Genomic DNA, 11,517 nt, shown 5'->3' with positions numbered 1-11,517 from the left:
CTAAATAATAAAAATATTTATAAATTAATTAATAAAAATAAACGAGCCAAACTCGAACCTGAAACCACCTTGAAAAAATAATTTCCAAACTACGCTCAAACTTTAGAAAATAATAAAAAGCTCGAAACAAGTCGAGCTCGATATCAATTTTGACCAACAAACCTAACATATAAATAATATAAAATAATATGAAAATTCAAAACACTCATTATATATCCCGCCATACATACATTTCCCATAATAATTAGTGTTTAACCATGCGCTTCGCGGCGCGAGGGACATTTGATCGTGCCTATCCTTATTTTTATAGTGTTTAACATCATACGGAATACCAAACTACTAATTAATTATTTCACAAGTAAAAATAAAGACTAAGATTTTAACAAATATAAAAAGTCTGGGCGTTTAATGTTGATAATAGTGTCCATACATCGAGAAATTACTTCCTAATAACTCGAATCCTGCATAATTAGTACCTTTAAATCATGGTTGCGGTGAACATAAAAATCATCTGAAAATAAAGTCAAAAAATTCAGAAAACTTTACTATGAAAACTCAAATTTAATTACTTAAAAAACATCTAGTCAAAGAAAACCCGTATCACTTATTTTTATTTTTTGCCTTTTCTAAAAATATCCTTAAATCAACACATCAGACGCCATGGATAACATAAATATATACGGCAGTGATTCCTTAATGGTGTTCAAAGCATGTAAAAAAGTCAAAGCTGTAACCCATCTACACAAACGAAAAATGCCAAGAAAAACAAATGAAGTTACAGCTATGCCATGATGCTGTAGCATTAGGTTTTCATTTATATATAGTATAATATTACACTAACATGTCTTCTTCTTCTTCTTCTTCTTCCGTATCACATCATTCACACATTACTCAACAATGAAGGAAGCATTGGTGGTATGCGGAGACCGAAACTTAACGGTGGGAGTAACGATTTGGGACATCGAAACCGGGACTCGTCTTCTTCACATACCAACTTGTGCTTCTTCTTTTAATGGTATCACTTGTTTGAGAGATCAGTACTTGGTTGCCTCTCAGATTCACCGCCCGGGTTCCGTTGGTGGTGGTGTCATCTTCACCTGGCCTTTATCTAAGGTTATACTTTATTATCTTTCGTTCGTTTAATAAAAGAACGAACATGAACATAGCCCATAGGCCGTGTTTGTTTAATTGTGTTTGTGAACGTTCATCAATGTGTTTGGTTATAAAATTGATGGTGTGTGCATGTGACTAGGTTATGGTTAAGTGACCACTTGGTTATGGTTACGGATAATATGTCTTTGTTAACTGACTTTAACTGAAACCGAACTGAATTTTGTATGTTAGTGTTTTTTCAAAGTTTTTACAAGTATTCTCATCTTTATGCATTCGTTACTAGATTCGAATAATCGAACGTTTATGTTCATGCTGCAACTATCTATAACCGTGCTTGGAAGACTATACCAAGCTTGACACTGGCATATTCTTGGTTTTAAATTGTGTGATGCGCTCCAATGCGTTTGGTCCATAATTTCGATGTGCGATGCGCTCTTAAGAAAATAGTAAAATTCCAACATAAGCCTTAATATATATATATATATATATATATATATATAGGGGAGGGTTATTTTGAGAACCATGGTGAGTTTTAAGAACTTTAAGAACTCATATTTGAACCACACATTTTTAATTAAATGATATGAAATATGTGGCTGAGATTAAATTTAATTAAAAAATGAAGCAGGAGAGAGAATAAGTATTTTTGATAATTACACAAGTTTAAACGTTAGTTACACGTGTAAAAAGTCGATTCGGTGTGTAAAAAAATACCGTAACTTTTTGTACATCACTTACACTTACGTATTACACGTGTAAAAAAAATTCGAAAAAAAATTGTTACGTTGAGTTCTTTCGAGTTCTTAAAATACGAAGTGGTTCTCAAAAGAAATCAATCCTATATATATATTTAAAAGCAAATGTTGCATTCTTATAAATACTAAAAAACGATTACAATAAAGTGGCAGGCAAACGGGCAACAAGCTGCGCCGCAACCCCCTTTTGAATAGCAAAGTCAATCCTGCTAAAAACGAAGCTTTGGGACCTAGAAGCTGAAGAGGTTCCGTGTACGACGCGCTGAACCCTACTAAAAAATTTCACAGCCTCTGGGCAGAAAACCAAATGTATCAAAGGCAAATGGTAGAAAGACATGTTGATTATCTAAACAAGCTTTCTCGTGTTTAACAACTTTGCCCGATTCAGCCTTCAACACAGCCTGACCCACAACAAACCCACGGTCCCTGAGCCCAACAAGAGGAGACACTCCTGTAAGATCAACACAGGCGTGTTTCCCCCCTGCCCACCCGAACACAAGAATATCAGATGGTCGTAAAGTAGACCTCCCTTCAAGAGGATCCGTGAGAAAGTTAACAGGGGCCTCCTTTTTAGCAGAAATCCCTGCCCGTTTAAGAGCATCACACGGAACATCCCTAACCAAATCATGTCTGTATTTAAAGCCCGGCAATTCTTTGCAATGCACCGCATGTTCACCAAAAGAATCCAAACAGACCTTGCGACAAATTGGGCAAAGTTCATCAGTCGGGAACATAGGGATCATTAACCGGTACTTAATGATAGCTCGATACTCCAAACCCGACATACGTTGGCCTAATCCTTCAATGGGGATGGCCGTTAGAAAATACTGAGCCCGAGGAACCCGAAGGCATTCAAACACCGCCTTTTAGCGAGGGGATAGATCAAACTTCACTTCTAAACTCTTGACGATTCCACTTAATAAGGCACTCTCCACAATATGTTGGGCTTTAGGGGGGCGGTGTCCTTATTAGAGAACCCGCTAAGATCAAAATCTGGAAGTGAAGTACGTAAACGATCCATCGCACACCCATAATCAGAGTCCAGCCCATAATATATATACACATTTTTGCTGTAAATTCACATTTTTCCTCCTCTAAATCTTATTGTGTGCATCACAGCGCATCATGTAAACGCTTCACATTAAGTGTAGCGATGTGCTCTTTACATCGCATTACACATTATGTGTGCATTTTAAAAACCAAGGGTCTATTTCAGATTCAAAAGTTCATAATTGAGTTTGGAACACCATAACGAACCATTTTCAAACCGACAAAGTAAAAAAGATAAAAAAAAACAATGCATTGGACAATTAACTGAACATAACCGAAACTGACCCATACCCGACGGTTAACCAACCTATGGTTAATCAACCATTCGGTTATGGTTATGGTTAAGCAATCTTCCATAACCGAAGCTCAATTAGGATTATGGTTATGGTTAAGCCCGCATAACTGAACCGACTTTGCACACCCTTAGGTTCTATGGATTCAAAAACAAACTTATGTGCATGATCTTACTCTTCCTAAATTACTAGTACTTCTCATGTGTTTCAGTGGTTATTTGATTGAACATTTGTAGAACTATAACCTGAAATACCTTTAATCAGTGACTGATGTTATATTCTGGTGCAATTTCAGTTACATTAGTAACATATATGAATTTTTCTAACTGTTGTTATTGTGCGTGTATGTGTCATTACTCATTAGTGTAACTGTGTAAAAATATGATTATTTTTACTAAGAAACCAAAACTTTTCAGCCTCGTGCATCTTTACGAAGCTATTCTGTTGAAGCCATTGAGCCGGTTTCCAGTACAAAAGACGGTATATATTTAGCTGGCGGTGCCACTTCTGGAAATGTTTATCTCTGGGAGGTAAATAATTTGCTAGTACAAAAATTAATATTGTGACAGACACAAACTAGTTTATGATATGTTACATGTATCTTGTTAATATTATTTTCCATTAGGTAATAAATGGGAAACTGCTCAAAACTTGGCACGGGCACAACTCTCCGGTAACCTGCTTAGCATTTTCTGATGATTCTTCTCTTCTTATATCTGGTTCTGAAGATGGAACCGTAGTTGTCTGGCCAATGATAAGGTGACACATGTCTTTCGGTTCTTCAGTTTCATTAATTTCCAATAAGAAAACATATCTGAAGTAGTTATAATGCTCTTTATTTCATGACAGTTTGTTAGATGAGACAGACACGGGATCGTTTCATACACCACTAATCGTTTTAGCCGCCCATACATCGTTCATAACTGGCCTCTTACCGTCATCGAATGTTTCTAATTTGGTTTTTGTGTCAAGCTCTCTTGATGGCACTTGTAAGGTTGAAATATTGTTATTTACTAATATTTGTATACCTATATTGAATATCTTGAAAGTTACTAAATAGTTATTTTTTTTACGATAGGTATGGGGCCTTGTAAACGGGACTCTTTTGCGAACATGGTTTTTTCCACAACCGATAACTGCAACGGTTCTTGACCTTGAAGAGAGGTTCTTGTTTTCTGGAAGTGCAGATGGAAGAATATTCATGAGCCCGTTTGATGTCGGATTAATGAAGGAATCCACTGTTGATTCAGAGCAAGTAAAAGTTGAATTGACCGGACACAAGTATGCTAATATATAACAATAAATCTAAGTTATATTCTATAATATATATATATATATATCTTTTTTGATAAAATGCATATTATTAGCTACTTACTGCAATGGAAATTGCAGGAAGTCAATTACGGCATTGACTTTTAGTAGATCGGGTCTTATTTCTGCTTCGGAAGATTGTATCGCTTGCTTGTGGGATATTGTTGAAGGTGTGATTATTAGAAGATTTCATCATCAAAAAGGTAATTAATATTTTTACTAAAGTATTTTTACGCCCCTGTGAAGAGGTAGGTCCCCGCAAAGCCCAGTTGGACCCGCAAGACTCACCTTGAAGAGGTACGTCTGCGCAAAGACCAACTGGATCCGCAGGACCCACCATGCTCAGAGAGATGAAGACCTTACACGAAGTAAGCCAGCTGTTCCCGCAGGAAAGCCTCCCTTGGTACAGTACCCTGCCTGTCCCCGCAGCTGTGGGTACAAGCCAAGAAGGAAGGCTACCCGCACTAACAGTAAGGCTACACGCATAAGGCACTAACTCTTAATACTTCAGTAATGTCACCTGAAGAAGGAATGAGCAGGGCGGGAATATTCCCGCCCAAAAGAGCCAGTCCGTACGCTTCTAGAAGATCTTTTGCACTATACCTACCAAGGTATGGACAAATAGACAAGATCTGACAAAAGCAACCCATGAACCAATCACAGGGTGACAGCTCACCGACAATAGTACGAGGAGGAGCACGCTCCAGTACAAAATGTCACTATCAGCCGCTGCCTACCCACCAACTCCCATCGTGGCACGAACGTAGCCAATAGTTGGTGGAAAAGGAATATTATATACAGCTGGCCGTACCTGCTTGGAAACCTACCTTCGGCTATAAATACTCCAACACCTTGGAACGGTATCATCATCTTCTCTCTAGCTATTTCTCTCTATATACACTTATATTCAGAGCAACCTAGTCTGATTCTCACGCCGGAGGGTGGTCACAAGGAGGAACCCCCCCCCCCCCTTCTCAGTGACGAGCTTACGGTGTCTGTTTTGCAGGTTGAGAAGAATAACCATCTTTGCTGGACCTAACCCTCGTGGGAAACATCTACTTAACCCTAAGATTATCCTTAATCTGTCGGGGTCACTTAGTGTTTCTTCACCCTGACTATGCAAATGTTGTACCAGTTTAGTTTCTCCTAGATAATTTGTAATTATTGTTCTATAGTAGATAATAATAATATTACCTGCATGCATGCAGGTTATATAGCTAATATGATCGTGATCCCGAAATCTTCACTGATTCCTTTAAATAGTCACCAGAGGAAATCTACTCACTCGCCGGTATCTATGCTGCAAAAGTATTCTCAAGAAAATGATTTATTACAACCAACTATTACCCTTATATCGTCACCTGAAGAACAACAACATAAAGTTAACCATCGATATCAAAGTTTTGATTTACTCGACAAGCTGATTCTTGACTTGGAGGTTTAGTCTCGTTAACTCTTTAGAAAATTTAGTGACATTGACTTGTTTGACTATTGAATCTTGTTGTTTACTTGTTTTGATATGATAGATGGAAAGAACACCTGAAGCGTTACGGTTAAAGGTTGAAACAAATGTTGCAAGTAGATTGTGGATTAATGGCATGACAAAACGAGTGACGGAGATAAACGATAACTTAAGGTCTCGTTTGCTTGATTTGAGTCAGCATCGAATTGCGCTAGGAGAAAACGAGGAACGAAGAAATAAAAAACTTTGATGAAATTTCAAGATATTCGACATGAATATAATGTTGGTTAGCCAACCTGTTTTAACTAAATTGAACGAGTTCATGTGGTCAACCCGAACACGTCCAGTTTATTAATGTTTATTAAACTTGTTAGATATAACAAAAAAATTTGATTGTTTTCATGTCGTGTTTCGAGTTATGTTATGAATTGCCACCTCTAATTAAAATAAATCTTATCAGAAATAAAAGGTTACTGACATAATATAAATATTTACGTTTAAAACAAAAACGTAAGTGATAGCTTATTCTTCATCATGACAACAACATCAACTCCTTATGAATAGAACTTATTGCGCAGGGCGTTGTGGATTAGCCTGAACTTGAGCAGCATATTGCAAGTGCCAAAGGACATCTTCGAACGATGGCCGGACCCACGAATCACTGACTAAGCATTTTTTAGTTATCGAAATTATAACCGACAGAGATTCCTGTGAACATGAACCGAGTACAATCGGGTCGACTACTTTCCTTCTTTCAACTTCTGTTCTAAATGAAGCCTGAAATAATCAAACAAATTCTTTAAATCACTTCAAAAGCCATTAACACATTTGTTTATGATTTAACTTAAAGATTATACCATTTGGTTCATCAAAAATTCGTCTTTTCTAGATGCAGCAGAAGACCCGACAAGGGATTCGAGTAGAATTAATCCGAAACTGTAGACATCATCCTCTAAGTTCTTCATTTGCCTGCAAAAAGATCCATGCACAACTTTGTTTTATCTCAAACGAGTCAAACTACATCTTACTCTACATTGGTCAAACCGACCCTTCAATTTTGGAACCTCTAGTTTTCACCAAGGAAAAAGCCTTACCATGATTCGACGCCTTCTCCGTTTGTCTGCAAAATGAAAAAAAAAAAGCTAGATTTTGTTATTGCATGAACAAGTTTTTTTACTATTAATTACACGGATGGTCTATGTGGTAACATCACTAAGAAAGGACCAAATGTGTTACGCCCGTTGCATATCACTTACATAATATCTAACGTCAATTAGTGAAAAGAGTAAACTGCGGTTTTCGTCCCTATGGTTTGTACAAATCTGCGGTTTTAGTTCAATAGTTTCAAATGTGCGATTTTCATCCCTGTGGTTTCATTTCTTGCAATTAAACCCGAACTCATTAACCCCATTAAGTCTAGTCATTAAACTCATCAGCGTGCTCCTCACGTGAGGGGCAAGTTTGTCCTTTTTCTCCCTATATAAACCCCAGTCTTAATTCTCTAGCCCCCTCACGTGAGGGGTTGGGGTGTATTTGAGGAGAAAAAAGACAAATTTGCCCCTCACATGAGGGGCACGCTGATGGTTTTAACGATCAGACTTAACAAGGTTAATGAATTCGTAATTGCAAGTGAAATGAAACCACAGGGACGAAAGTCGCACATTTGAAACTATTGGACTAAAATCGCAGATTAGGACAAACCACAAGGACGAAAACCGCAGTTCACTATAGTGAAAAAGACAAAATGTGTCACGCTTGAGTGAACTATTAGAGACAAAGTGTAATTTCTAAAAACCGAAAACCGTAGTTTGCCTTTACCACAATGACTATCCTTGTAAATAATTAACTTATTAACATTTTACATACTTCTTCTTGTTGAATATCTTCTGCTATGATAGAAAGCCCATAGTCACTCAGCTTTGCCATCCCATTCTCATTCAACAAAATATTATTTACTTTCAGTTTGTTGTTAAAAAAACCGGGAATGAGTCCAGTATGCAGGAAATGCACCGCTTTAGCCACACCGGTTAATATGCTCAATCTGTCTTCCCATTTAAGCACCTTTTCAGGATCATTCCCTGCTTTAAAGTTTAAGCATTCAAACATTCAAACATTAATAAGTTATAAGTCCTCAAACTTATGGCTATCTTGTATACCAAAACACGCACCCTCGAGTAGCGATTTATAGTTCCCATTATTCACATATTCATACACTAGGTGTACTTTGTTTGAATCACTGTCATTTAGGCCTTCATTGCTAATGCAGTGTCCCAAAAGACAAACTAAATTGGGGTGTCGAAGCCTCGCGAGCAAATCCAACCTTAGTTTAAGGTTTCTAGTCGTGTACTTTCGGGACACGGTTAAATGTCTTATTGCAATGTCTGTTCCATCTGCTAGCTTTCCTTTGTAGATCTGGATATGTAAGAAAGTTACTAATGTACATAATTACCAATCTTTCATGTTAATAATAATAGATATTGTAATTAGTATTATGCATTAAGGTGTCGTCTCAGTCTATATATATATATATATATCCGTGTACATTGTTTAATGGGTCGATTTTGGTTATGTTTTTTACAAGAGGCTAAATTTAGAAAAATAATTTAAGAGGAAACACGTCAAAAGTCACCTAAAATGTATTTGTAATGCATAAAACTTCATAAATCATTTTATATAAATGGTTATATTATTTTTATGAGCAAAAAATGTCTCGGGTCAACCAAACCTTTTCGTTTTGTTTGACATGCCCATTTTGCGACGCGTAGTAATAACGTGTACGTTGTGCATATAGATTAGTACCTTGCCAGTAGAACCTTCACCTATCAAAGTTGATCTATGAAAGTTATCAGTAGCATCCTTCAACTCATCAAAAGAGAACAATCTATGCACTGGGATTCCTTCTGTACCCAACTTTGCAGCCTCAGAAGCAAATCCTAGTTCAAAAAAAAAATATATCAACATTAATTCAAACACCATCATAACAAAAAATAATAATAATAATAATGTGACCTTTTATAAAGTTTCTTCCTCTAAATATCTAACATTACGTATCTATGCAGTCGATATCGCTGATATATCAGTAATATATCGGTCCCTTGGTAAAATATGGTCAGAATATCGGTACCGATAATTTACCTATATTGGACTGATATATCACCTTTATTCCCGATATCAGTGTTTTAAGTCTTAATTATCAATTTTTTGTGTTCAATGTTAGTGTTTTAAGTCTTAATAAGTTCCTACTTGCCACGATGTTTGTGTTTTGCAAGTTGCAAAAGAATAATTTGTTTATGGTAGGAGAGTATACTGAATTACTAGTGTTAAATTGCTATATATATAAATTTTACATAATATTAACTTTACGGATATCTTATATATCGGTCCTTGGTCATTCGATATTTTTCCGCATTAACTGCTTAGATTATGTTAAGTACTTATTCAAGATCATGGATTCCAAAAAACTTACTTGCACTGGTTAATAGCCCAGACGGGTAACCACCCGAAGCAGAATAATCCTGCACGGCTTTTTGTGGCGATTTTGGTTCCAACAAGCCTCGAACGCAGTTTTTCCTACGAATTACAACAAACCCGAATACCAAAACCGCTAAAACTAAAACACACCCCAAAATAACTCCCACAAATACTACCGGATTCTTTCTTTTTCCGAAATCTTTGAACTTTTTCGGATCCACATCAACTCCTCTAGCTTCTTCCACACAATAACTCGATAAATGCTGATGTTTAACATCATTCATAAAACAATTCCCATCATACTTAACAGTTTTATTATTCGAATCATCGGTTAAACAAGAAGGTAAACCACCAGTAAACCGGTTTAGCGAGATATCGACGGATGCGAGTTTGTTACCACATTGTAACCGTGTCGGTAGTTGACCGGTCAACTCATTAGATGTGAGGTTCAAGTAAGTAATATATGGTAATGAGAAGAGTGTATAGGGTATGCCACCAGAAAGTGAGTTGAATGAAAGATCAAGTTCTTGAATATTATTGGGTTGACCATAGTTGACTGGAATTTGACCAGAAAACAAGTTCTTGCCAAGATGTAAAATAATCAAACTTTTTGGTAAATCTGGTAATTGACCAGAAAATGAGTTATCTTTGACTCTCAAACTGGTCAAACTTGATAATAAGTCAACCCCTTCAGGAAAACTATTATTCAAATAATTACCATCAAGATTTATACTTTGAATATTTACTAATCTTGTAAAAGTTGGAGGTATTGACCCATACAAGAAATTATAACTCAAATCTATATGCTCAAGTGTATACAATCTTTGAATCTTATTAGGTAGTGGACCCCATATTCCTAAAGAAACCAAGCTTAAAACTTTCAAGCTTGTTAATCTTGATAAAGTGGCTATCAAAGAGTCCATTGAAAAGTTACTAGAAAGTGTTTGTGAAGGTATTGGAAAACCATAAAAATCCAAACTTTTTACCTTTTTTGGAAGACTTGTTATGTTAAGCTCAGTAACATAATTGTTTTCACAAGTTATGTTCACTTGTGGTGATGACAAGTAACAAAAATCATTGCTTGTGTTGTTCCAAATGTCCAGTTGAGTTGGGTACTCAAGCTGTTTTCTTAACTGAAGCAAGACTTGTTTTTGTGATGGTTGGATTGCATAATTTGAATTAGTAAGCAAGAAGATGCAAGAAAGAGTTAAGAACAAAAGATTAAAGCTTGAAACTGCCATTAACATGCTCTGTTTTTGTGTGTTCAAGATCAAGAATGTGAGCTATAAAGTTTGCAACTTTATGAATTGGGTTAATATTATTATGGAATGAGAGTAACCCAACAAGATGGATATAAAAAGGACATAAAAATCAAAACTTTTAGAAGCTAAAGTCAAGATTCAAGCTTTGAAAATATAAAACAGATAAATATTATGCTCTGTTATCCTCTGTTTTGTATGAAACCAAGATGTGTTTTTTTTATATATATATGAAATTTGAGGAATCAAATGAGTCAGGAAGGAAACAAAGATGAAGTAAGATGTGGTGGTTGAAAATTAATGTCTGTGTAAGAAAAATTTATAAATTTTCTAATTCTATTGCATTTAGTGGTGTCCACATGCTGTTTTGCTGCCATTGAAGATGACTTTAGAGGTGCACATCCAAACTGGTTAACCGGTCACTAATCGGTTTCTAATCGTTGGCTTTTAAGTCCCAAAGCTTCGTTTTTAATAGGATTGACTTTGTTATTTAAAAGGGGGTTACGGCGCAGCTTGTTGCCCGTTTGTCTACCACTTTATTGTAACCGGTCCCTCTCTAACCGGTTTCTACTCAGAAAAAACCGGCGATTAGTAACCGGTTTTAGACTTTTAAATAATATTTTTTACACCGGTTTTTTCCTCAGTTAATTACTTACCTGTTAACCGGTTCGGCTATACCCCGAAACGGGTTATATCTATTAAGGTTTTTATACTTGAAACCCGGTTACTAACCATCCTGATTAACTAGTCTAACCGATTAACCGGCTTCTCCGAGTCTAATGACATATATCAAGAAATAAAGA

The 11,517-nt window shown here is 36.2% G+C and overlaps 2 protein-coding genes across 2 annotated transcripts; one reads left to right on the top strand and one right to left on the bottom strand.

Moving 5' to 3' along the window:
* Positions 1-850: 850 nt before the first annotated feature.
* On the top strand, positions 851-6,320 carry LOC143598027 (protein ROOT INITIATION DEFECTIVE 3-like). Its single transcript, XM_077076358.1, has 8 exons — positions 851-1,113; positions 3,628-3,741; positions 3,837-3,970; positions 4,061-4,205; positions 4,290-4,492; positions 4,604-4,725; positions 5,731-5,960; positions 6,049-6,320. Exons 1-8 carry the CDS (start codon positions 898-900, stop codon positions 6,232-6,234), a joined length of 1,350 nt encoding a protein of 449 aa, XP_076932473.1. The 5' UTR covers positions 851-897; the 3' UTR covers positions 6,235-6,320.
* Positions 6,321-6,469: 149 nt separating this feature from the next.
* Positions 6,470-10,924, bottom strand: LOC143598020 (putative inactive leucine-rich repeat receptor-like protein kinase At3g03770). The gene is made up of 6 exons (XM_077076352.1): positions 9,451-10,924; positions 8,784-8,917; positions 8,153-8,396; positions 7,847-8,062; positions 6,842-6,975; positions 6,470-6,761 (listed from the first exon to the last, which is right to left on the bottom strand). The coding sequence occupies exons 1-6, from the start codon at positions 10,700-10,702 to the stop codon at positions 6,552-6,554; spliced, it is 2,190 nt and encodes a 729-aa protein (XP_076932467.1). The 5' UTR covers positions 10,703-10,924; the 3' UTR covers positions 6,470-6,551.
* Positions 10,925-11,517: the final 593 nt, after the last annotated feature.

Source organism: Bidens hawaiensis, unplaced genomic scaffold, assembly GCF_021521415.1.
Source record: "Bidens hawaiensis isolate Kalapana, Puna unplaced genomic scaffold, B.hawaiensis_p1.1 tig00049464_1, whole genome shotgun sequence".
Lineage (NCBI taxonomy): Eukaryota > Viridiplantae > Streptophyta > Magnoliopsida > Asterales > Asteraceae > Bidens > Bidens hawaiensis.
This window is presented reverse-complemented; position numbering and strand designations above follow the sequence as displayed.